Source organism: Phaethon aethereus (genome assembly GCF_964289735.1).
Source record: "Phaethon aethereus genome assembly, chromosome: 9".
Lineage (NCBI taxonomy): Eukaryota > Metazoa > Chordata > Aves > Phaethontiformes > Phaethontidae > Phaethon > Phaethon aethereus.
In genome coordinates this window covers 14346241-14374234 of record NC_138585.1, presented here as the reverse complement: position 1 = coordinate 14374234, position 27994 = coordinate 14346241, and the positions used below count along the sequence as shown (strand labels likewise).

At 38.9% G+C, this 27994-nt stretch overlaps 1 protein-coding gene across 1 annotated transcript; it reads right to left on the bottom strand.

Moving 5' to 3' along the window:
- Nucleotides 1-2080: 2080 nt before the first annotated feature.
- Nucleotides 2081-22251, bottom strand: CPB1 (carboxypeptidase B1; the record flags this gene model as incomplete). The annotated part of the gene is made up of 11 exons (XM_082003878.1): nucleotides 22024-22251; nucleotides 21842-21917; nucleotides 20084-20208; nucleotides 17558-17657; nucleotides 16502-16603; nucleotides 15684-15785; nucleotides 13019-13129; nucleotides 12830-12920; nucleotides 11933-12135; nucleotides 3501-3585; nucleotides 2081-2268 (listed from the first exon to the last, which is right to left on the bottom strand). The coding sequence occupies exons 1-11, from the start codon at nucleotides 22092-22094 to the stop codon at nucleotides 2081-2083; spliced, it is 1254 nt and encodes a 417-aa protein (XP_081860004.1). The 5' UTR covers nucleotides 22095-22251.
- Nucleotides 22252-27994: the final 5743 nt, after the last annotated feature.

The window sequence follows — 27994 nt, the reverse complement described above, 5'->3', positions numbered from 1 at the left end:
TTGCTTCCTCTTCGTGCTTTCTTTCAAGTGTCTCTGCCCTAACAGCTTACCCGCTGGCAGAATGTCCTTTCCTCCTTAACTTTCTCCCATATATTCTTTGGCTTACGTTGCAAGCTGCATGGATGATATATCACGTTTAATTGCTCTTCTTCTCTGCATCTGTGTAATTTGACCAAGGTGCTAGTGAGTGCGTTCTGTGGAGAAGGCGCAGAAAAAAGCTGCATATCGCGGCCTTGCTGTGCTCCGAGTTTGTGAATGCCAGAGCTGCCAAATGTGCGCCATGTTCTGCCTCGGAGTCACAGTTTTAAGTTAACCCTAACGCTGTTGGAGCTGCTGGGGGCCATGACCTCCCCCTCAACTGTATTTGTAATTGTGTGGTTGGTTGGTTGCCTGCAGTCCTACGAAGAGCCTTCCTAGTAATGGATGGTGCCAAGTACCAACAATTCACCTTGCAGTCGGTGTAAGGCCTGTGATATTTTCCCAAATAATACAGTTATAGTCCCTGGGTGGTTGTTAATACTTAGTTAAAATGAGCCAAAATACTTTATATTCTGAGTAATTTATTTTCCTGCCCTTTGGCTCTGGCCGGTATGTTCTGCTTGCATCCTGTGCTATTATTAGTAATGTTGATTATCCTTCCCCCGACTTCTGCTGCAAAACAGAATGACATGTCTTTTTACTGCTGCGTGCTACTTTCACACATGGGCTCAGTTTCACCAGTGATCAAGAACAGATGGATCGGTCGTGTGTGAGGACCAGTTTAATCCGACTGCTGCTGGGCTGATCGGAGAGGGTAGTGGATGCGTTCCTTTCTTTTCCTTATATATGTAAATGAAAGTGTAATTTTAAATCAGGCCTTGTCTTTCAGTTCCCCTCCACAGAGAAGAGGCTAAAAAGGAGAACACTTAGTTTTTGACAGGTCTGAAATTGGTGATTTTCTTGGGAGAACCATTTTCTCCGTAAGGGGCATTCCGTGGGCTGTTTTGAGTGCATCAGCTAGGGACCGGCCAGAAATGGTGCCAATTCCAGGAGCAGCAACAGGCAGCGGAAGCCTCTCTTCAGAGCTTCCAGCAATGGCAGGGAGATCAGCTGCGTTCTGTGTTGACATAAGGTTTTTCCCCATCTTTCTGCAGAGTGTGTCCCATATTAGCCAAGCTCTAAACAGCATTAATAAATGCCAGACACACTTTCTGCAGCTGCGTGAGAAAGCTGCCCGGAGTGACTATTTATCACTCTCACTCACTCTGACCCAAACAGACCCACGTTACCTGTGCAGAAAATTATCGGGAGGGGATAATTCTTTACAGCTTCTCATGAAAGAAACAGTTAATCATTTATCACCAGACAGTCTTTATGGCTGTTTACGGTTTTTCTGCTCATGACAGTAGGAACATGTGGGGCTCCAGGAAGTACCAGGACTCTGAGAATATTTTGAGAAATGCTACTGTAGTGAGCGTGAGAGCCCTAAATGCAGGGTAGTTTAGAGCATGATTTGTATCAAGTCTCAGTCTTTTAAACTAATAATAATTATAAGCTTCAGCACCCAGTTCTGATCAGACTAGCAGTGACCTCAGATCCAAACTAGTTTTCAGTGATGGGGCAGATGCAGGGTGGGTTTATGAGAATTTGCAAGAGCATATCACAGCTAACGTCACTTTAAACCTATGTGATGTGAACTTTTCCTTGCTACTGTTGCCATTAAGGCAATGAATGGTTGGATGAAAGTGCATTTATGTGAATCCCCTAGCTCTTCTCATTCTGTTTAGCATTCAGGCTGTGTAAGTTCTAACGCTCTGCCCCTCTGCTCTGTGTAAAGATAATTTTAATCATTAAAGCAGCCTTTACCTTAAGTTGATTAAGCTTCTTGTGCTCTTTCTTTTTAGACCTCCCCGACTATATCAGTTGCCTTAATAAAAGGTATAATTTCTCTTGACAAACTTGTAGTTTTATCGACCTATGATGGACTAAGGGTACGACTAAGAACATTAAGTACAGAGAAATAAAACCCTATTGTTAGGGAAGAATAAAAAGGAAGGCATCTTTGAATAAAAGCTTCTTTAATAGTTTTTAGAACTCCATTCTAATACAAGTGCTCAAGGACATAATTGGCAATATATTTAACAGCAAGTAGAGTCTCTTCACAGGTAGGCTTTATCTGAGATTCAGGGAGAATAAAACCGTATCTACCAGTGTCTCGGAGCTCAAAAGTGAAAGAGTACTTGATGCCTTGATCGTAAGCCCAGTCGTCAGAGCCCCCGGCAGCAGGATCTGTTGATAAAGAAATAAAATAAAGCTTAACTGGGAAAGTGTGGCTACGCATTGAAATATCATATACTTTGGAGTCGAGTCACATAGCCAGAAATGCAGAAAGGACAGATAAAAAGGAATATTTAGTGAATTGATCGATTTCTCCTGCTCATGGTAAAGCTCCTGTGATTTTAGGCCATTTGTGAGCTTTGTTCCAGCTGATGTGTGCAAGCAAATGTAAACAAGCTGAACTGCGCCCTTCTTGTCAATGTTGTGGGGAGACCGTGGGAGGAATGTCTGGGGAACAGGAGAACAGCATGCTTGCATGGAGTTGTTTAGAAAGATTTGGTAGCAGAAGCAAATACCCTCTCACTGGGGAGCTTTTTGAGGTTCATACAGAACTGAACTGCAGGTCTGGGATATCAGCTCCATCTTTTCCTTCTGGACAAATGGTACCCTCCCTTTTCAGTACTCTGGTACAATGAAGGCAGTCTCTTTTGCTAACGAAGGAGCCTCCAGAATTGCTAAGCATCACCAAAACAATTTAAAAGGAAAAACCTCCATAAATATTCTAAAAATTGGGAGAAACTGGTTTTTAAAGGTTTTTAAAAATATTTAAGGAAAGAGAAATAGGGAAAAGAGATTAATTTCCATATTTAAGGAAATTAAGAGATCTTAAGCATAGGATATTTAAAGTTCTAGAAATCTAGATTTGGCAACCTCAGCTTGGCTTTTGACACTGCAAAGGCCATATCCTGACAGCTGAGTTCCCAAGAAGGGTAGAAGAATGGAACTGTAATTAAGTGTGTTTCTGAGACTGTAATGCAAAGTAAAAGAAATAATCATCTGTGTTGCTAGAGAGGTTGAAGCCATTCTTTAGGATTCACATAGTCTTTTCACTTTGACTTGGAGGTACTGGAAATGTAGAAAATCTCAGGTTGGGACTTTTATGTTTAAGTCTAAGCGTGTATTATTTAGGAATTCATGCTAAGCACATGAATTCCTAAACACTTTACCACATCACTTTACCTTCCAGAGTGGCAGACACTCCCTGAGATCCTTAAGCAATATATCCTCCTATATTTTAGAAATTACAGATTCCATATATACCTTTGAGTATATGCATGTGAAGAAAGAAGCGGACTACTTTGGAAGAGGAACAAGAATCACTAGAAAACTGCATTTGATAGTACCACTTAGTAGCACTACAGTAGCACTATATAGATGGCTAGTATATTTAGGCCAGTACTTACAGATTGTTGTAGCTGCTGGGCCATATGTATATTCAGTATTATACAAACTGGCCAGCTGTTTGGATGCAGCATGAGCAATGGAATTCTGTAGGAAAAGAAGAATAATAAATGCAGATTTTCAGGAGCTTTCTGAGTGAATCTAAGCAAATACATTGTTGAATAAATTGAAAAGCCATGCTTGAGAAGTTTTTCTTTTAAAACTGTGGTTCACCTCTCAGAATGACTAGATGTCAGTAGCCGACAAGGCACAACTTGTCCTGTTGTTGTGAAAAGAGCTTATCAGTAAGGAGCTCATTCTCCAATCTTTAATTTAAAAAAAAAAATTTACAGCCTGCTGTATAGTCCAGTATAGTTTGGACAGGTAAGGGGACAATAGGTAACAGGATTTTCTGTACTTAGAAGAAACTTGTGCAAGATTAAAACTAAATAAGGACTCTTCTTTAGGGATATGAGAATCTTAGAGAACAGTAATAACTTGGTACAGAGAATTGCGAACGTACAATAGCCTTTCTTTTCCTTCTATTCATGCAGCTATAAATTCAGAGTAGAGTCAGCTTAGTCAGTGGAGTTGAACACTGATACAAGTGGAAGCAGATTAAGGTCTTATAAATATTAACAGCCAGAAAAGGCATAAATTACCTTGGAACCATATGTAGTCTCATTAATTTCAATTCATTTCCTGTGCACAGAGGGACTCATTCAGCTCCCACTGATTTCAATGAGGGTTGGATCAGGCCCATCAATAGTACGATGAAGCTTTGTACATTTGCATTAAGGAAAATTACAGACTTTTTTTTGGAACGTGTGGCTTTTCCAGTTCTTCATTATACAGCATGTTGGTAATAAAACATGAAAACTATTACTAACAGATGATAAATATGAATGATTTTTGAAAGCAGATGTTCAGTATAAGAATAAGCAATGGGTTGCCATATCTTTCTTTATAGCTTGCAGCTGAATGGCTCACTATTCCAGGAATTTCCTCAAGCCCCTTCTTTCTCTGTAGGTTATACTCTGGCTTACTTCCCAGGGGAAGATATATTGTGAAATATTCTCTGTTCATCCTTATGCTTCAAGTGTTCCTGTGAATTACTTGAAAAGGCATATTGGACAATGTGTTTAGAAAATCTCAGTTAAGTAAGTGAGAGAGCTTTCTCAGCTTCTACGAAACAACATCAAAATATGTTTGCATTAGCGCTGGCAGCCTAGTTTATCGCAGTATTGCAAGTATTTCCCCATTCCCAAATGCTGGATTTTGAACATCCTAGAATTATGGGCGCTTGCTGTATGAATTTGTGGTCATTTAGCATGTAAAGAATATTTAAACAAGGCAGGCCAAAGAGTCCTTCCGCTTATAACATTGGCTGTACCTGAATATGTGGTTTGGTTTCTGGCCTCTCTATTGTCCAAACACAAGCAATTGTAGGAAGAATGTTGTTGCTTTGCATTTCACAACCTTGGATTCAGACCAACTGGGGTAGCTGAGCTCTATCCAGTGTTGGTTTGGGGTTTTTTTTTGTTTGGTTGGTTGTTTTTTTTTAAATCCCTTAACAAGCTGATTTTTCTAAAATCCGTAATATTTTTTAACACATGCTGAGGGAATTGTAGAGATTGGAGACTACTATCAGCTAGTGATACCATGTTTTCTTCAGTCATCATTTGTTCATAATATATACATTTAATCAGTGGCTGAGATTGAGTGAAATCTTCTCTCAATAGTAAATTAATTTTTAAATGTAAACTGATTCTTCCTCTTTTCAAGTATAGGCAAAGTGGAAATTAAATTTGTAAAGACAGTCTGATATTATGCATGGACCTATTAGTAACTAGTATTTGTTGCCTCTTTAATAAACTGCGTGGCAGGGACAACAGAACAGCAGAGCTGCTCTTTGGGAAGAATAGGGCATTGCTTTCACTCAGCTGCCAAATGATGGCTTTAAATCATACCAGAACAGATACCAGAAAAAAGTCTGTCAGGAAATCTTTTTACCTGGGGGATTTTTTTTTTGTTGGCCAGGAAGTTGTAAAAAGAGAGATTTGTAGGAAGAGCAGTTGAGATTTCCAGCTGTTAAGAGCCTGGAATCCAAATAAACAACTTCCTCAAGCTCTCCAGGTTGGAGATCAAGGTGGTATTTTAAATGACCCTCTCTAACTAAAAAACACGACTGAGCATTTATGACTTCATCATGAAATTAAACATTATCAGAAGTTCTGGTATCTGATTTTTTTCTCTTAAGTGACTCTCTACCATTTGCTTTCCTAATAGATTTATAGTCCAAAGCTTAAAGGTAAAAAAAGATATAACTCAACTTTATAGGAACTAAAGTGACCTCTTAATAATAATAATATAACATAAACCTGCAGGAATAAATAAAATTAAGTAAATACTTGTGAGTACAAATAAAAAATATGAGGAATTTTTTTTCCTTTTTTTAAATAGCACAATTACTGAAAACCATCTGTAAAAAGGAAATAACATGGTGATTTATGCGGAGTTATATAAATAAAGCCTAGCATTTTCCAGAAGGGAAAGTGGTATTTAGCTTTTGAAAAGTGGTTTGGTTTTTCAAGCCTGGATGTTATTTGGAATACGGCTTCAAGGAGAAATATCGCTGTCTTTTTGACCTTTGAGGATACTCTGCTGTTGAGTGGTTTTCTAGATCTCTTTGCATAACTGGCTTAACTGAATTGTGGTTTGTTTGGGGTTTGTTTGTTTGGGTTTCTTTTTACTGTTAAGAAGCTTGCAAGGAAAATTTTGCTGAGAGTTATAGTAGCAGAGAAACAACTGGCGCCCTGAAGTCCTAGAAATAACTCCAAATTAATACCTTGTAACTGGGAGCAGAAATGGCTTTTCAGCTTCTGACTTGCAGCTGAACTGACAGAGCTGGTCGTTTCGGCAGAAGGTAGTACTGCCTGCGCTGAGCACCCACCTGTGTTTACACAGCAATTACTAATACTTTGCTTAATCTTGTGTACAGAGTGCGTGGGCCAGTGAGACAGCAGAGTTGTGTTCTCAGTTGCCATTATCTTACATAATTCACAACCTTTAAACCTATTTTTTCAGTTATTAGCTTTTAATGAAAGAGATGTTACCGGCCTCTCTTTCTCACCACATCTGGAGTTTTGAACTAACGAGATAAATTATCAGGCTAAGCATCTTCTGTGTGCTAATAGGTAATTTTTTGGGGAGCATCTCTCTCGTTTTATTCTTGTATCAGGCTACATTTGCCAGCAAATTGTGGCTGTTTAGAAACCCTTCAGGGATGTTGATTGTGCAGCTGCTGCATGTGGACAACTGCCTTTGCCCTCACAGTCTGACGGCGGTCTGGAGAAGCCTTCTCACTGATTGACTGGACCTCTTGCTCCTTTCCCTCACTTGGACTGCAAACTGATTCGCCCAAGGCTGAAAACTGTATTTTCACTTCATCTCGGTCTCATGCGCTACTTAAGCGACTCTCAACTTCCTTTGTAATGACAGTCTGGAATTGTGGTATTTGCAAAGTTGGCTTTAGCCAAATGAAACTAAACTTCTGAAGCTTCTTGTTTTGCCAGTAAAAACAGACTCCCCTCAAAAGAGTCTGTGAGTGGTTTGTAATTTAGTTCACTATTCTGTTGTTGCTCATAGTTAAGCATCTCCCTGAAGAGCCTAGGGAATCCAGCCAAGTGGAGGACTTTGCTATGATGCTGGGTTTTTTTTTGCAAGCCTGTTTCTCTCTGGCAGTCTCAAGAGTGTTTAAGGAATCGATCCCTGGTGAGAGGGTTTCCAGTGTGACTGAGTGAAGGTGAATGTGCCCTACCCCTGTTGGAGACTCTTGTCTTTGATCCAGATTCATACATGAGCTTCGTCTCGAAGATGCTGCTACTGAAAATATCCTTTTCACAATTATAAGACTGTCAGTACAGAGTAGTTCTGTCGTGGGACATAATGTTACAGAATCACAGAATCACAGAATCACTAGGTTGGAAAGGACCTTTAAGATCATCAAGTCCAACCATTAATCCAAAACCACCATGTCCCCTAAACCATGTCCTAAACATGCCATGTTGTGGCAAACTTGGCCAAGGAGATGTGGAGCCGATTCCAAATATTGCTTTTCTGCCCACTTTCCTGTTTGTTGCGCTTCCCAGTTGACTTTACCAATGTTTATTTGTAACAAGTAGTACAATCACAGGAGTTTGCAACAGCACAGACACAACAGCATAGGTTGCAACTCCTCATTGGTATGTTGGAGTATCTTAGATGATATGATTTTTGCCATTCAAAAGTTCTTACCCACAGGTCTTCATACAACTTAAACGCATTTAGGAATCAGGTCAGGAATGAAAAGACTTTGCTCCCAGGCATCAGGTTAAATAATCAGACTGATATTCACAAAGTCATGCAATATATTTGAAATCAGTATTTTGCAGATTGCACAGACTCTGGGCATATCTCCACTTTCTACTATATCCTACTTTAAGCACTCAAGAGGAAATTAAATGCTAGACCAACCCACTATAGAAGGTGAATTTTGGTGAGCTTAAACAATAACCAATGTGGCCAGTACACATTCAAGTAACACAAAGGGAAATCCTGTGTCTAGAAAATTATCTTGGGTTATAAATTATAATAATAAATATAATAAATTATATTAATATTCTGAAGCCTGCCAAACTGTAATAATACATATACATTAATCTGAGTATGAGCTGGCAGCAGACATGTATTTGGCACTGAGCTTGTTGTTTAACTGAGAGATGAAATTGAACCTGGAAAGGGAGGAAGGGCATGATGCACATTCCGCTGCTCTATCAAATCATAGTTCGGAGCCAACAGAAATTCAAACAAGAATTGATAAAGCTAGATTTGTCTGCTGAAAATGAGGAGAGCATAGGGTGACCTAATAGGAAGCTAAGGCCAAAATATGAACTGATTAAAAAATATGGGCTGAACTGTTTATGAAAAGTGCGATTAAATACCGAGTTCTTTATTGCAGGAGGACAAAAATGTGAATAGTAAAATAAAGATTAAAAGAATCTTTCTGGGGTGTGGAGAGGTACTGGTCTTGCCAAGAACTTTTTTCAATTGTGAAAGGCTAATGCTTCTGTTCTCTGTAGGAGATGGATTCGAGTGTGTATTCTGTGTGCAGGGTAACACTCCAGGGTGTAGTAAAGAAGGAGTCAAGAGGATTATGAAGTGGGCAAAATGTGATTCACCAAAAGGAGTACATACTTCTTTCAGGGTGTCATCACAAGAATATTATGTAACTTCTGAGAAATTCCTGACCTAGATTTTCCTGTCTTGGGTGTTCTTGGTTTTGTTGTTCAAGTATTGTTTGGATAACAGTGAAAGTTTAGTGCAACACCCCAGGACAGGGTTGGGGGAAACAAAGTAACAACCCTGAATAAAGGGAGTAGAGTTTTGGGAAAATCCTTGTGATCTGTGGTGTTGAGATCCTCTTGCGTCTAAGGAGAAGAGTGGGGAAGGAAGAGACGTAGGTGACTTTCTTCATGTTTTATACCCCCGTTCCGGGGGTGGTTGAGGGGTAGTTCTAATCCTGGGTTCTAAGTATGTTTGAAATAACTTTGATGTTGTTCTGATTTGCTATAGTGGAGCATAAAGGTTGTCAGAGTGCCCTGTTCTACCTGAGAAACCAAAACCAGAACAGTTTTATGCCTTCTGCTGGTTTCTTGAAAAAGTCTTTTGAGCCTCAAGGACACGCTGTTCAGTATGCTTGCACAAAAGGAAGGTACAAGCATTCTCTAGATCTTTCTCTTCTGCAGACTGAATGTCTTCAATCTTAAGTTACTCAATTTTTGTGCTCTCTGTATCTCAGCCACTGGAATGCAGCATAAGACCCATGGTATTACGCTACTTTTAATTAAATACAATGGAACAAAGTGTTGTTAATGATAAGCAGACATGTGAGGTTTTGTTTAAGCACATGTCCAGTTGCTCACTGAAAGAGATAAGCAATTGCAGCTATATTTCCTTGAATTTATTAGATCTGTCAGAGTAAAAATAACATCTAAGATAAGATAATGGCACTATAAATTTTGCTTTTTCATTTGCAAAATGATTTATGATCCTCTTATTTGCCCAAACATTTTCTTTTAAAAGTTGAGATTCTCATTCTTCGGCATTTCTTTAAATTTGAAATCTAGGCAGAACTTTAAGACATGAAACACAACAATTGGCACAGAAAATAATACCTCTTTTTGTAGCTGTCTCATTTCAAGCAAGTACAATTGTCGATTGAAAATCTCAAATTTTCTATTGTCACAGCTTAAATTAATGTGTTTTAGTTATTTGAAGTAACCTGAAAAGCTGCGCTTTCAAGCCTGGCCCAGAGCCTGTTGAAGTCAGTCTATTTAATTCATGGACATTGGAGTGAGTTAGGCCCTTTCGGTTTAATTATCCCAACTACAGGCGATGTCGATTGGGTGATACTCTGATCTCATTCTCCAAAAGAAGGATTTTTGGCAAGAAGTGTTCCCTTGTTAAAATCGGATACTGCACAAGTGGAACACTTCTGGGAACCTGCTGTCTTTTTGTTGGGATCACCAATAGAGGAAAGATTTTCCCTTAATTAAGCTGTGAAAAACACTCATAAGGGCACCTTGTCAAGGTGGTGAGATTTGTGATTGCTTTGTAGTGGAAAATAATGGAACTCCGTCTGGGTTCAGTGTGCCCGATTTAAAATATAGGATAGTGTGATGTTGGAAAGACTAACTTACAAAGTGAAATCAAATGGTTGAAGAGAAAGATGTAGCCTGCATTCCTGAGCTATTTATTTTTTATGCTGAATGGTAATAGCAGAATTGTCCTCTATGGCAGGAAAGGAGATTTTTTATTGATAAAAATTGTAGAACCTTAGTATGGGTGATTCATTAAATTTTAGTGTGTGTTAGAATAGAACATTGCTAATATAAAAATTTAATTTAATAAAAGAATTTGAAAACCTAGAAAAGCACATAGGTTCTTTCTTATGTTAAGGATTGTTTTAATAATGAGCTGTCAATGTGAAGTTTTTCTGTTTAATACTGTGAGAAACATGCTGCACTTTTAGTCATGTTTCATCACATTTGCTCTTGATTAAAAAAATTGGGCAGAATGTCATGCAAATTTTTAACACACGGGAACTTTGTGATCTTGACAGCAAAGCAGCTTCCAGGGTTTTGTGTTGTTTTATTACTTTAGACTGAACTGTGATGTGTGAAACGTGAAGCTTTTATAAAAACTGAAGACAAGAAATTACTGCAGTTCTCTGGAATAATTACAGTTAAAAATGTATGGAATATAAATTAAGGAAACAAATTTTCATCTTAATTTCATCCTCTCTTTTAAGCTGCAAAAAATGTAACAAGCGACTTCACTGTTGGTGCCAGTTTGTATTTGTGCTTCAGAATCATGACATCTGTTTGGGAGCACTCATAAATCTGTCAAACCTGCACAGCACAGCAACACACAGTGTTGTTGCCTTGGACTTTTGGCACCATCCAGGAAAGAGGGGGAATAAAGATTTGTTTGTTTTGATTTGCTATGTTGTTTTCCCTGCCAAGAGCTTCTAAGAGCCAATATGCCGGAGAACTGAAGTAATTTTATTATTCATGATTGTTCATTTTTGGCCTTGTAAAATTTTTACAACTTTTATACACATTTAATAGTTTTATCCCCTCTGTTTTTAAGGATTAAAAAAAGTATATTCCAGACTGTTGTTATCGTACTTAAATGGCATTAGTGTGTGGCCTTTTTCTAGGATGAACAAAAGAGGCGATGTCCTTTAAAACACCGCATTCATCCTCCCCTTTTCCAAATAAGAAGTATGTTTGAATCCAGTTTAGAAAGGCCTCAGAACTGAAACTTTTTACCTGTTTTGTGTCTAACTGGTTTTAATTATACTTTCGACAAAAACTGCCTCGTTGTCCTGAACCTGTATCAATAGGAGTTTCACCATATTACTTCAGTGAGAACTAAGGTTCGGTAGGGGATGGTAGACAGAGATTCTTCTCTGCTGTTGATGATACCAGTTCAGTCATCTCATAGTTATTGCAATCTATCAAGCTGTTAGCTTGACTTACAGGGCACAGTGTTTCTATGTGATGTATTAAAGCTACATCCACAAGCAACCTCTTGAGTCAGGAAGAAGCAGTGCTGCACAGCGTAGTGGGTTTCTGTACAGCGTGACTGGAAGACAAACCTGACCCTGTGGCAAATTCCTTGTGTATGTGGAAATTAAATAAGGCTCTTGAGTTTATCCTGTGCTTGAACTATCTGGAACCGTCATGGTTTCTCTTGTTCTTGCTATGAAAGATTGAAGTATTTTCCAAAAAATGGCAGTACAGATTCTTTCCAGATGTTAAAGAAACTGCTTGAAGTTAAATGGACCTAAATAGCAAGTGATGATTTTTACTTATTCTTTTCATTATGTCAAAATGACAAAGAGACTTACCAGTTCCTCGTGATTCGCTGGTAGTTTGTAAGTATACGAATAAGGAAACAGTAGCAGCTGGGAATACGAGTGAATCGTCAAGTATGCCTTGATTGTAGAAAGATGTTCATGAATAAAATCAGCCAAAGCCTTGGTCTCCTTTTCAGACTCAGGTGCAGAGCCACAGTAAGTGGAATCACAGGGGTTTTTTGAGGCCCCAAGAGCTGGGAAGAAAGGTGAATTTAATAAGTATTTGAGGAAAAGAGTTGGTTGTTAGGAGAGTCATGTTACACCACTTTTGTAGATAAGCCTTGGAAATCCTACTGACACACATGCCAGAGAATATTTTATTGCATAGTTAAGACACAGAGCAACATGACATAGAAGTAAATAAATATGGCCTGTACAGTGTGCATAGTTGGAAGAACATGAGTATTGGCATAAAGTCCTATATTATTTGGGATTTTGATTTGCTTCAGTACTTGACAGTCCTCTCCTTGCGTATCTCCCCCATTTCTAGGAAGCTTCCAGGAACCAGCCAAGTGGAAACCACTCAAAAGAAACCCTTCCACCAAGTGAAACCAACCAAAAGCAAACTTTCAGTTTCTGTTCTCAACTCATAGAAGTGTGTATGTATATGTATATGTGTGTGTAACTGTATATATGTGTATATATATGCACACACGTGTCTGTGTGTGTATATATATGTTCACAGAAGTAGCCATATTGATGATGCTAGTAACCAAAGTCTTTCTTTTGCCCAAAACTGCCCCCAAAATTGAACACAAGCTACTCCACAATACTATACTGGGGGTCTTCACTCAAGCTTGAGCTGGACCAACCATCAGGTAGGGAAAATCTATTGTGCGTCTTGGCTATTGCACTTCTGTATGGTCGCTATTATTAGGAGACACTTACTGCACCAGCCAGCATTAAAATTCCTGTTGGGATCTGTACCAATGCAACGGCTACCAGCAGTTTTAGAGCGTGTCTTTCTCCACATGCGATCCTGAAATGGAATGGTGAAGCATAGATCAAAACTAAGAGAAAGTTCTAAGAGTTGGCTTTTCTAGCAATAGTCTTCTTGAGAAAGAAGAATGTACTTACAGTTGTCCAAGTGTAAACGTAACCATCAATATTAACAACAGGCAAAACATAGAAGTCCAAGCTGTTGAGAAGTGTGGTCATGACAGTATCTTTTCCATAGGTCTCAACAGCCTAGTTGGAGAAAAGTAGAAAAAGCTGATGATGCCTTCATAGATCTGTATCTCCTCTGTGTATTTAAAGGCCTGGGTCTGGATCAGGAATTAATGAATGTGGTGAGCAAAGTCATCCAGGTCACTCCACCACATGAGATGGCAGCTCTGTGATATAACATATACTCAGAAGATTTATACTGACTCAAACCACACTGCTATTAGAAAGCCATCTCATTCTCATAGATAAATTATATGGTAAAGCAATGTTGATTTTGAACAGCATAATAAATCACTGGAAAGAGATTTCCATCTACTAGCTTCTTGTTTAAAGACAGAGCAAAATTCCTGTCCTTATATTCTTCCTACATCCTGTCACGTTAAAGGTTTGGGTTTAATTTATGTGAGAAGGAAAAAATGATTATTCCCATTTTTATATCTGCTGTGCAGAGAAATTTCATCAATAACCAAAATTATAGAGAATATTTCCAGCGAACATCCTTACACATTTCCAGTCATAATGCTGTGGATACACATATTCATAGGGAGGCAGGCAGATTTTTCACTGCAATTTTCCAGACACATACATTGAATAACAAACATAAGAACTCCTGCCATAAACCTGTATGTCCTGATTGTTCATTGTTCATGGCCTGGCACTTTTTATGCTTGTTCACAGATTTATGTCAGTGTTGAGGGAGCGTGCAATGATCATGGAAATCTGCTCTAAGAAGTATGATGCACCCATGTTTCCCTTACTCTACGCACATGTGAAGGACGACGCAGGAAGCAATGCAATGGAGAAAGGCATCTATTGTCCTGCAACTAGCAAGTGGAAAGGTCGGATGTAGAATCTAGAAAAGCAGTTTCAAATCACTAGAACTTATTTTTTCCTGTTTTGTTTTTTTTTTATGCTTGGTTTTTTTAGAGATACAGGTAACAATCCACCTCGCTCATGTTTTTCTCTAGGTTTATTTTACTTTTATGTCTAGAAACAATCCTGGCCGATGACGCTCTGAGGATTGCGCTTTTAAAGCACTTCTGTCTATCCACACTTGGATCCACTGAGCAGAGCCACTGCTGGTGTCAGGTACACCCATGAATTAAGTGACCAGGCAGTGAAAATGACAGCTGTAGTGACGTGAATTGCTAAGAGAAAAATGGTAGCACGTACTGTCTGCAGCCTCATTAGGAGATAATGAAATCACACTCCCATTGACTCCACTGAGACGTCACTTTCAATTTCCACTGCGCTCTACACAAAACCGCATGGCTGTCTGGTAAGGCTGAGATCATACTCGCCACCAAGGCCTCTGCCAGCGTGGATCACTCATGTACTTTGGCTTTCCTTTACCTGGGTTTTAAATCCCAGCTGCTGCTTCTGGATTTTGGTTTTGGGGTTTTTTTTAATCAAGCGGGAATTCTTACAACATTTGAGATTTGATCAGCGAGTTGTCCTGCCAAGTTGATTCATCTACCCCCACTGAGGGGGAATATACCTATTCTCCGTAGAGAAGACTGTTGCAGCATTTGGTAGCTTCCACCTGCTTTATATTGGTGGTAAGGAGAAGGAAAAGACAAAAGAGATAAAATTGTTTAATTCAAAGCCCAAAGTATCCCAGCCTGAAGTGAAGCTAATATCACCTGTGCAGCTCTTTCCTGAATATGGTTTCACATTTTAGAAACCATTCTGTGCAACTGGAGGTGGCAGCTCAAAGGGCTGTATATGCATTTCCCTCTTCCTGAGTGGAGTTTAGGGAGCTTCACCTATAGTCTTCCTCCTCTCTTGGGTACATTTCCTCAAGGCACTCTGTGTTTAGCTGAGGGCAGGTTTCCGCCCTCTCTGTTGCCTTACTGAGTAAAGCTGGTTGCAGGGAATACATCACCTCATGCTGCAGGAAGGCGGCTGTTCAGACATGCATTCACAGAATCACAGAATCACGGAGTCACTAAGGTTGGAAAGGACCTTCAAGATCATCAAGTCCAACCATTAATCCAGCGCCACCATGTCACCTAAACCGTGTCCTGAAGCACCACATCCACATGTTTTTTGAACACTTCCAGAGATGGTGACTCCACCACCTCCCTGGGCAGCCTGTTCCAATGCCTGACCACCCTCTCGGTGAAGAAATTTTTCCTAATATCCAATCTAAACCTCCCCTGGTGCAACTTGCCTTCTGATGTGCCCTTGCATGTCTTTATTCCCTGCTCCTTAGTACTATGTAAAGAACATGACTATGTTTATAGTGTTACTAGGCCTGTTTGTTCCTCTCGCACCTTTCCCTGACTTCAGGTGCAAAGAGGAATTTCTAGACTCTCTAAATAACCCTTTTAGTTGTCAGTACCTCTTACCCGTACTTTTAGGTAGTCTTAAACTGCTGAAAGATTATAGGGCCAGCCATTAAGATCTGGTTTAGTTACACCCTAACCATCTGAGGTGAGAGAAGGGATGTGCAGACAGGTATTTAGAGGTGAAAAGTCAATCTGCAGTGGCCTCAGCTCTTGCTGCTCACTTAAGATTTTCTTAAACATAGTTGCATGTTGTAAAATATTTTTTCATCATTAAGCTTACTGACTTCTTTCACAAACCACTGGCAGAAAGCAGGGGAGATCCACTCTCTTGCATGGAAACCACAATCCATAAAGATGGCCTTCTTATTTGGACCACTTTTTCCCATCTAGGAAAAAAAAAATCAACCAAAAAAACTGAGGTCTTGAACAAAATAATTTGTACGTAGAACAACTCAGTCATCCTGCTGACCTAAAAAGTCAAACTTTATACAAATATAGCATTCCTTGATTAAATGGAAGTCTATGGAGTGCTCTCAGCTGTAGCTGACTGATATTCAAGCTAAAACAATAAACTCTTAATAATTTAATTTTTATTAATGTAGAAAAGCTTCCCACCACCAATAATTTGATTATTTTGCACTGTTGATTTATTTCCTGCAGTGTCTCTAAGAGTTGGCCTTGCTTGCTTGGATGATAGATTATTGTAAATGCTTATGCAATTTTGGGCGAGTAATCTTTATCCTTTCACCTTTAAAGTCATCCTATCTTATTTATTCATAAAAAAATTATATATCACGAAGACACAAAGAAATTCATTGCATTTTGCTAGAGACACTGACATTTATAGATCCTTTTAGAGTAAATGACTTTACAAACAACAGATTTGGTTAAATTTATATGTCTGAACATCTAATAATTCATTGTGCCCCTTTTAAAAAACTTAAAAGCTGAAAAAGTTCATAATAGTAGTGAACAAAATGTATTAGATTTTCTGCAAAATGTATATTGCTCTCTTAGCATAATTGGTGTTTTAATAGACACTGTAATCTTGTGGAGGTTCATAGAGGAAAAGAGTTTGGCACAAAGAAATAAAAGCACTTACTTTGAGAAGGTACATTGGCCGCCCTTCATATGTTTCCCCAATTACACTGCGAGATACAAGGTCTGGGTTCTGAGCAGCAATATCAGCAGTCCAAGCAGCTATCTGTTTAAGAAGGAGGTTAAATGTACTGATGTCTCTGTCCTCAGGTCCAGAGTAATTAATTCACAGACTTCAAGCCAGAACGGTCCTTCTGAGCTTCTAACTTGACCTAGTATTTAATACAGTTTGTAGATTTCCAAGAATTAATTTCTAATTGTACTAGAGCCATATGTCTGCATTAAGATTTTCTGGTATGAATTTATCTAAACCCATCATGTGGAGTGTGGCTGGTGGATTACAAAACCCCTTGAATGCTGACTCTATATAGTTATGACCTTTCTCTTTTGGTGGAAGAAAATTGATTATTCCTGTATATGTTCTCTAGGTACCACATGGAGATGAAATACAAATTTTCTTGTTTGAACATGTAACAGGTGCTCATCTGGAAAGGATCGGCACAAAAATGGAAGACTTTTGCAAGGAAAGACATGAAAGGGAGATTGTTGTACTTTTAAGCATAAGAACTGTGATGCAATAGATGATAAGGAGCCACTGCAAAGATGTGAAGAGTGACATGGTCAAGATTACGTGTCAGGAAAAATGAGCATGGTTGTGGAAAAAGGAAGGAGGAGGGGAGAGCTTATGGTGGAAAATGAAGAGCTAGAATTGGGGCAGGGAATAGAATAAAGTTTTTGAGCAGAGGAGCTGGGAGAAGGAGTGAAAAGGAAAGAGCAAACTAGTAGCGAGGCATGTCAGCCTGGTCATCGGCTTTCAGCCAGAGTTTCTTTGCAGCACTGGGAGCAGTAGAGGAAGTAGGTGTGGAGGGAAGGGTTGTACAGATTAACTCGGTAACGAGCAACAAAGGCGAAGAGGAAGGAGAGTTTGGAGAAGGAGTTATCGTATTAATGGGTGGAACAGACAAGGAAAAGGGAAGAACGCTGGAAGCGTATCAGAAGCCATTTTGACTACAGAGGCTAGGGCACTGAGCCGATAAAGTGGTAAACTTCTAAACTTTACCGTTTCCCAGTTGTTGTACTTCTCATAGCTGTGTCTGGTGGTACGAACTTTGCTGTCAAACTGGGCATCCAGTGCAGCCTGCAGGTTGTCAATCATGACTCTGCAATAAGGCACCATGAAAAACGTAAAGAGAAACGTACAATTTGCGAGCAGGACAGTAAGCACCAGGTAGACATTTCAGGGTCTTCCTGGAATTAAGGCCACATGGATTGTCAAGTGAAATGTGTGGGGGGAGTGATTTATGAATTTGAAAATAACATATATCAGGTTCAAGTTTCAACTGACTTCCTGCCTCAACCTTACCGCCAGAAGGATCAGGGAGCAATAGCTTCCTCCTAATTAGCACCTGCCTACTGACTCCCGTACTAATAAACCTCCAGGATGGCAGCAGTTTGCTTTAGGAAGAATGGCGATGCTGAGACAGGGTGTGCATAGAAAATGAGCTCTGGGCTGACTTCACGTTGCCAGATTGCCTCTGCCTCGATAGGGAAAGGGCTGTCTCTTGAACTTGTGGCACTGGAGGACAGTTAGACTGCAGCAACGTAACGCTGCCACGCAGTGATCCAGAGATGTTTGCCTGATGAAATTCTTGGTCAAACCAAGCTTCCAAAATTTAGGTGTGGTTTGACATCCTCCGAGCTACTTTACTGCATGTGAGGTGGGCTATTAAAGTAGAACACACAATGGCAAGAAAACCTCAGCATCCTGACTGGATTGGTTGGGTCTCTAGTGTTCATCTTTCCCTAGGACTGACACAAAGGCACAGCTCATCGTTGAGCATACTCTTGAGGACCTTTTGCTTATATTTCAACCTTGGCTATCAAAAAATAAAGTCCTTTTGTTTTTCCAGTGCTTGTCTTAACATTCTTACAAATCTTACTGATCCAGGATATGGCCTTGATCATTTGTGATTTGGATAGAAGAGCAGGAGGCCAGTTTGTGAGGCACCACCAGCCTTCAGAAAAAACAGTGCAAATGACTACATTGACACGATGTCACGGCACTTGCAGCTGCACTTCAAAAGAATTGTAACGGCTTGGGTTGTCACAAGGACGCTCCACTCAAGTTTGTCAGGGACGCATTCTGGACATTTATGGCCTTTGTTGCAATCAAAAGATTTGTGCATGGACCTGAGGGAGTTCATGAATATTATAGGGAAAACTAACGCATGTAGAGTAACTCCTTCTTTGCCTAAGAGGAAATTCCACTGAAATTGGATTCCTGTGCTGTACGTGGGCTATGGCATTATTGAAAATGATTTCTTCTAGAATATTTTTAGATTCTGTTCCCCCAGTGGCATCCAAATCAGACACGGTTAACATGAGGCCAGTAAGTTTAGGCATGGATTATCCTTGTATTTAGGAGATGATAAAAGTTATGTTTCATGAGAACCGTGTGGTGTCCAGTGATGGAGTTTGGTCTGGTGGCAACAACAGTGGGGCTGAGAGACAAAAATTCTCCACTCAGCCAAATGAAGTAGTGAGAATTTGACCAAGTAACACTGACTTTTGGTGTCTGAGTATATGATGTTGATTGATAGAATATCAATTACACATCGATGAAGCCTGGTAATCAAGTTGGGCCGAGCCAATATGCAAAGCTCAGGTGAAGCTAAAGGAGAAGTAAAGAGACAGCCCAACTCCGCTCCAGCCCAAAGTCAACTTCTTATCCTCTGTTAATGCTTGCATAGTGACTGGAAGATATGAAGTATAAGCAGTTGCCTGGTCCTGCTCTTTTCTCCTTACCCTCCCGTTAGTGCTACTTGCTACAAATGCTTCCATTCTCAGGGATGTGTAATGTGGCAGTGTGGTCTATTCCCTCCGCTTATGCTGCAGTTGTATTTGGTCATGGAAACTCAGGGGTTTTTTACTTCTGGGTAATATACTTAAGAAATATTTAAGGCATTTAAGAGCTCTCTCTTTCGAGAAATCCTTGCCATGGATCTGCTGTGTGACTTGAGTAAGCTGAAGGCTGTCCTGGGAATCTGTTCTTACTCCCTTGGCCCTTCACCTGGGAACTGTCTTCTCTTTGTCACCAGTTGGGTTTTTTTGCCACCCTAGCTATCGTTCTGCAGCTTAGAGAACTCAGTGGGGAGCCCCTCATGGTGGCCCTTGGGGTTCACCATTTTCTGCCTTCGGCTCCCTGATACTGTCATGCAAACCCATCTGGTGTACCTTCTGGCTCTTTCTAGACCTTTGCTGCATTTTGTCTTCAGTGAGAAATCTTTCTTGTCCCCTCTCCTCCACCCTTGTGTACTGCAGTGAGCTTTCACCTCAGGGAAATTCCTGGTAGTAAGTCTTTTCTTCCTGTCTCGTACCTCTATCGACATTTCACCTCACCCCTATAACACAGAGCAGCTACAGTCCATTTGAAGTGACATAGGAAAGCTGAACCCAGTAGAGGCATCCACAGGAGGGATGAAGTTTGTGACAGGGAGATCAGTTGATCAATATGAAAAGATCAAACACGTTTTCCCAGGTATTTAATCTCCTTCTATTCAAAATACAGTAGTGAGAACAAACTTACCTATACTCCACTCCACTTTCTGTCAAAAGATCTTCAACCTCAAAAGACTTGTCAGCTTCAACTCGGAAATCAACTTGCATTTTTGGCCTTACCAGCGTGACAGAGTCTGGCTGCCAAAAGTCAACCTGAAAGAAAGCCAAACGAATACATAAACAAATAAATACATACATATGGCTGTGATTTTTAGGTGGGTGTATGTGTGATGGTAATGTTGATTGTGATTAATATACTGAATTTCATTCCTATCCTGTTACACCGACCCAACCTTGCTTGTGAGAAGTATCAACCTAAATTTTAACTGGAAATTGATTAAGAAGATTTTACTAGGCTCTGCAATTTATATGGCAGAATTCTGGAGATGGCAGTGACAGTTTCACAAATGCCAAGTATTCTACAGCATCTGAGTGCATACAGACTTGTGAATATTATAACTACCTTTACAACTTCTTTCATTCTTTGTACAAATTTCATTGGAGGTTTTTGCCTATAAGCATTAGACAGAAATGGACTCCTGACTCAGTAGCAGAGAGACACTACATGAATACACTAAATAAATCAACTAGGAAAGACTGTTGTCTGTATGAGTGATTTTAAGACGCAGTTCACTAAAGTTGGTATGAGGAACCTGTGCCTTCAGAAGATGTTTAGTTCAATGTGGACAAACAACAGTGCTATTACTATTTCAGGTATTTTTGCTGATGTCAGCTTCCAGACCTCTGGATGTAGTGCCCTATTAAAGGGCAATGAAAGTAAAGCTGGTTTGCAACCTAATGCCTTTTCAGCCTTTCATCTCGTGAACGTAAAGGAAATTGAGGCTGGTGGGCATATTCAGCAACAATGTGTTTTCAAGTGAGATGACTATTCCAGGACATACTACTACACCAGTCCTGAGTGTAGTAGTAGTTCAGGGATTGTTTCTTTGCTTAAAAGAAAAGGAAAACAAACAATCCCTTTATAGTACACACTTAAAAGCAAGCACGGTATATTAATTTTCTTAATATTGGCAGCACATTACCAATAGTCTCTTCTTCTACAGAATACTGTTTCAGCATGCTGTAGTAGCCTGTTGATAGTTCTCCACATCTGTACTTTGTTAAAAATACTATCCTTTCATCCTACAGATAATGGTGTCTTTTTCACCAACAGCTATTTTACAACATCAAAGCTGAAGAGAAATATTGAAAACACATTCGCTCTCTTTATTGTTTTTTCTCATGTCATTGTGTCATCATATATCTACATCAAGGTCAGTAAGAAACATGCAGCTTGGTTGGAGAGAAAGGAAGCTTTAAAGGAAAGTCAGGGAGGAAAAGATGACATGAGAGACTAAAGGCCAAAGAAAAGTTCAATTTGTTGGGAGTATGGATTTTTAGATTACTTAAATGAACAAAATGTTTTTCCTATAATGGCAGGAGTTCTGGTGGTTGGAATTTCCATGTTTTATCTAATACATTTTTGAAAGCACCTCACACTGAATACAGCATTTCAGATTAACTTATGCTATTAATAAATTCTGGTGAGCACTTTGATTTTCAGACTGGGTTAACCAGACTTTCTAGGAAGGTTGGAAGGTATTTGTACATCTAGCTTTGTCACCTTGTCCTGTTCCTTCTGAAGAAACACTCTAGCTGACTTGAAGGGAATCAAGATTAGGTCATTAATTCAGTAGCATGATTTTTTTTAAAGATATATATTAGTTGAACAAAAGGAGAAATGTTCATTTCAAATGCACTATAGTCCCTTCACCGAGTTCTTTACCTGCATGTTGCTGGCAAGGGAATTGATGATTTCCACCTGCTCATCATTCTGCGGAACCACACGAAACACCTTCTGCCTGAAAGGGGGAAAAAAGATGGGATTTGAAACAGGTAAGTCAATTGAAAGGCTTTTGCTCATGCAGAAGAAATTGTGCAAATATAAAACTTCATGTCTGTTCTTACCCGTCAAAGGCAAGATCCTGCAGGTGAGCAGAGGCAGCTGCAGCACCTATGAGAACCAAGAGCGCCCACATTTTTTTTAAAGAAAAACCCCAGGTTTTCAGTTCTTCTATGCTGCTTTTATAACCTGTTTTGTCCTGATTTTTATCAATTATACACCAAAACAACCCACTGATCAACTGATACGTTATTCCCTTGGCCTTGTTTTATTTGCATACTATTTATAATGCATGCTTTACTCCACACCTGTGAAAGCAGCTGAAAGTCTCAAGGGGGGCTGGCTAAAGAATCTTGCTGCTTGAGCTGGATAAACTCTTGATACGAGAAAGTGAATTTAATTTACTTTGTTCTTTTCTGCTGTATGTGAATTTTGATTAAATTTTTAATTTTTTTTGCAATAAGTTGGTTGCTAGATTACAAACTTCACTTTATAATACTGTATTGTAACTTTATGTAATGGTAGATGTCTATCAGATGTTGCAGCGTGACTGCTCTTAATCACACAGCATTGTCCCTCTTCCTGAATAATCTGGGGCTGACTCTGACAAAGGAAGAGAGAACACAGTTGGGATGTACCAATTATCTTTTTTTTTTCTCCCAACAGAGAAGAAAACTACTGAACTTGTTCTTTGCTCAGTCACTTCACTGAAACTTATGAGTAAGTCAGTCAGATATCTGTAGAGCTGAGGATGTAGAAAGTTCTAGTTGCAGTGGAGTTGTACATACACTCTACATAATATATTCACCAATTCTTGCATATTCTCTAATTTAATCATGTAAGGATCTGGGCGTTACATGTAGGCTGAGAAGATCAAATGAAATGTAGTCGTACAAAAGCATTTTTAGCTTTACCTTTTATGTTGTGTGTCTAAACTATCTGAGAAACGGTAGTGTGTTTGCATCCCTGCACTTGCATCTGTTTAGTTTTCATTAGCGTGTACTTGGCATTAAATGTAACATTAATTGTCTGTTGATGCTGTGTCCTGAGGTGACTGATGTTTTCAACAGGGAGCCTCTAAATGAATCAGTATATAAATATATAAAGAATGCAATTTATGAGCTCAGTTCTGTCTTCTGTTATCCCTAAGTGACCAGACAAATTAAAGGAGTTTGGACAAAGATAATCTTGAAGATGTTCTTTGATTCCATGTCTGCTATTTTGCAGAAATCTACAGATACGCATATCATATAATATGTGAAAATTTATTAGAAAATGAATATGTATTCATCTTAGATTAAAAAACATAGTTAGAGTTTCAAAGTGCAGAAATTTGAATTGTCAATGACCAAGGATGAATGTGGCATCAGACTTCGCACCTAATTTTTAATGAGGTTCTCTGGAGTCAACTCAGTAAAGCTGCAGCAGCCTTATGTACAGAATACCTAAATATACATTTTTAAAATCAATGTACCAAAAATGCATCGGTTTACGCTTAACAGTATGACCCGTGATGAATATGTTCCTAAAAGGAGACTCCAAAACTCTACTGAGACTATTTCTCCAAAACCATCTTTGCCAAATCATAGGTTTTGAACTTAGTTTACAAGTAATGGTCTAATTTTTAGCCCAGCAATAATTTTACTTAGGGTCAAGTCTCCTAAGAAGGATGACAGCAGGAGTTATTCTGACAGAGTGCCAAAACAATACTGCAAAGTCTTCAGAAGTTTTAATTTTACGATGATGAGATCTACAGTATCAGATAAAATGGTCTGATCCCATGAACACCACTAAGACAATAATGTGGAGATGATCAAGCCCAGATTTTGCAATGAATAAATGATCACAAGAAGGAATCAAACAAATTGCAGATGTCATCATTCCCTGTTGAGCACTGAGAAGCATCTTGGAAATAGATGACTGCCAGGTTTCAATGCTTGAGTTTAGTTTTAAGAAATTCTTTGCTTTTTCATGCAGTTGGAGATGATGGGGTTTTTTTTGTTGTTGTTGTTGTATGGACTATTTTTCTCCAAACAATCACTGACACAGTGTTACTGCCATCAACTACTGAGCTGGCAAGCACTGCTGAATACTACAATTCCTAATGGCAGTCTTTTCTGTTACCATCCCAGACTCGGTCAGAAAAAAACAATGACCTAGAATCCTACTTAAGTGATTTATTTTTATCTCAGGATGAATGGCTATTTGTCAGATTAGCTCATAAAGTAGCTCTAAACATTGTCTTGTTTTTCTAACTGTATAATATAAATATTTAATATTTGTGTAATAAAGGGGCAACATAAGGATAAATAAAATAGCCAATTAAATTCGGTTAAGCCATCTGCTCCTTTTAGTGTCTGCTTACAAGCCAACAGCACATCAGTTGGCCATGGCTGAGTAAACCTTGGCCTTTAGTACTTAACACTGAGTGCAGAGGCTAGTATTACCTATATCTTTGAAAAGATTCAGAAGGAAGCTTTAATTTTTTTAATCAAGAAAGTAACAAAGCCAGCTGAATCGCAAAGGGAGAGTGTGTAGTAATTTCCTTGAAGACATGTATATTGTCTTATACTTAAGGGGAGCACAGCTGAGAGGAGTGTCAGTTGCTGCAATTTTGTTGCAGTTGTTTGCTTTTTCAATGATTAAAAATAAAGCCTTCTATGATGTTGTCACTCACAAAGAGAATTCCTTGTGTTTAGTGACATGAGATGTAAAAAATGTGTATGCTAATAATTGGTTATATTCCAGCAAAATTCATATTTGTAGTAATTTCTTATTTCAGTTTTAGGAATAGAGATACTCTGGTGCTCCACTTTGAAAAGCTTATGAAGGCTAACCGCAGACGCATAAAAGTAAAAATTACACATCATTGTTAGCATTTCAGAAGCATCCTTTAACCTGTCAAGTCTTTCATCCTGTTTGTTATCAAACCAAGTGTAAAAGTCTGAGGATAAATAATGTCTCTTTTTCTAGGAGTTTCAGTAGATACAGATTTCCTGAATCAGATAGTTTGTGGAGCTATATTTTAAAAAGTCTGCTATCTTTTAGTCACAAAATATTGTAATTTCTTATAATCCTTGATTGACAAATTTATCTTCTTAATATTGTTTGATATTTATTATGTTCCAAAAGATCAGTGAGAAACTCCTCAATGCCCAAATCTTAACACCGCTCATGTATGTAATGTGGCAAAATTCTAACATGTGCCACACCAGCCACATGTGTTTGAATTATGGGGACCCTCTTATCATCATTTATTTGTTAGAGGTAATATGTGCTATCTTTATTTTTGAAGAGTAATACTATTGAATATATTCTGAAGACCTTTGAGAGTACTTTGAAGAGACCGGGATCAGCAGAATCTGCTATCCAGCATGTGCTCCAAGATTTGTTGGTACTTTCTCTGTATTTATATATTATTAATATTGCATCTTTTAATTCATCAAAGGCTTTTTCAACTTTAGTGCCTTGGGACATGCTCATATCCTACTGTTTTGGTAGCTATGTGTAGGTGTCTTCTTTTTATTTATTTTTTTTTTTTCACATTTGCAGATGCTATTTAATGTGTGAACAGGAACTGGATAAGGAGGGGAAAGAGTGGGAGTGATGAGATCTAGGATATGGAACAAAAAAGGTAGCTCTCATGACTTTGGGATGTATTTCTACTTCTGCTATTGACTCATCAGGTGAGATAGATACAGCAAAACTTTAACTGTTCTTTTGTATGGTCAGTGGATTTTTGCCAAGGTATCTCCTGTGAAATAGGTATCATATTTTTACCATTGACCTCTACTAGTCAGGATTAAGACTGAATGTACTGCAGCTTCCTTGTATGATTAATTCACGGATTGCTTAGTATTTAGAAAGTACTTTATATCCCTAGCTAGGAGATATTGTATATACCATATACATTCAGATTCTTATTGGCTTAGAAAAAGTATGAAATATACTAAAATAGAAGCAGTGAATAAAGGTGTTGGCAGTGCCAGAATTGTCAGAAACCAAGCACTGAGACTCTGTTTAGTGCCAAACAGAAAAAAGATTTTTAATGAAACAATGAGAAGGACTGAGCTCACACCCCTTGGTTACGGGTATCTTCTGCTTAATTAGCTTGATCTTGGAATGGGCTTTCTGTCATGTGCAAGAGTGTGGTGGGTTCTTATAGCCAAGCCTATTCCCTGGCATCTGTAAGGCAGGGTCATGGCAGGGCTCAGCAACAGCTCGAAGATACAAAAGTGCATAAGGTCCTTCCCCTTACAATTTTTAAGGCACAGAGATCAGCACGTGGTATGTAGTGAGAGATCATGCCTACAGTGAAAAGTTCACAATCTAGAAAAGTACACAAGTAACTAGACACTCAGGACTCTCACTAATAGCAGCCAGTTGAAATTTTCAACTCTCATCTTCTTGGTGTAGGAGTTTCTCTTCTGGTGTAGATCAGCACAACATTTACACCTAGACAATGTCTCCAGCAACGCCAAAACCAGATGCTGCTGAGGTGGTGCTAGAATTATTGCGTAACGAGATACAGGAGTATCTGCCCACTGTTGGGGCCTCTCCAGGATATCTAATACGGGTTGTTAGCACGTTGTCTTTCTCAGTATTCCTCGAGTTCCCATTCTGGGCTCTGCAGGGGCTGAAGGTAAATCAGGCTGTCAGTGTGCAATCATCCACCTCCAGTTTTAACAGAAGGATTTAGACAGACAGATGAATCTCCATTTCATCCAGCTAAATATGATCCAGATAGTGATGCTATAATGGAGTTAACATAGCACAGCAGGATCAACATGAGTGGGAGCAAAGACAGATGCTGACAGATGCTAGAGAACAGGAGAGTCCAGGATGCATAAAAAAACTTCAGCAAGAAAGGTTCAAGGAAGAGAGTGGACTGAGCAGCTTGATTCCACACTTAGGCCAAACTGAAATTTCTTTTTACAGTTTGCTGGGTAATTTACTGTTCTGTTTTGCTTTTTGTATGTGTTGGCCTTCACGGATGATGTAAATCATGAACACTCTTCTCCTGTATAACTTGTTTTTCATCTGTGGACTTGATAAAGTTTGAAGCTTAGTGCTTGGATAGTTACTCTGAATGATTTTGAAATCTGGTGCTCTTTGCTGAGAGGCAGGTTGTATCAACTGCTGTTATACCTGGGCAAAGGTCAGGGACTTCTACTGTTTCAGAAAAACAAGACCATTTAGAAATTAATAAGCTTTCTCAGTTGACATTTATTAAAGTAACCCAACTTCACAAGCTGCAGAAGAAAGCAGAACTCCACTATGGTCATGTAGAACTTCAACAAATTCTCTGGCTTCCTCCACAACAAAACATACACATTAAAATATCATTAAAATTAGTTCCCTTTTACTTTCTACCAGGGTTTGGAGTTAGGTTTCATATGTCATATTGTAAAAAGGAAGAAGGAACAAAAAAATAATGTAAAAAACACCAAACCATGAAGTCCAAATAGATTAAGTAAATTGGGTATTCTGCACATCAATTTGTTCATGTAACAATACATGCCTTTTCAAAAGACTCATGGTTCTTAGTTGATCAGAAGTATTCATAAAACTCTTCCCAAAGAGCAATTAATTGGACTAATAATCTGTACTTGGACAGCATTATTGAAACACACTAACTGCAAAAACCAGAGCTCATTCATTAGGAGAGTATGGGGTAGCAAATTAAGCTGATTGAATTAATCTTGGCACTCTTTGTTCCTCTGTGAACATGTAAGTAAACGAAGTTCAAACTGAGGGGAGAACCTGTCTGTTTGAAGCAAGTGTATTAGCTACTTGTGAGACATCACAGGGAAAAAATAACAAATCAAATTCATGCTACTGAAGTGTGTGGAGCCAAATATGACTGAGGGATAGATTTTTGTCTAGGTGAAAAGTTCCTTTTGTTCATAGAAGGAAGTCAATGACTAAAGATAAAACTGGACTTCTCAAGAAACGAATCATTTACTATTTTTCAGTAAACAGTAGGCTTCATGGAACAAAGGAAAACATACAGAGTGCAAATAATTTCATCATGTA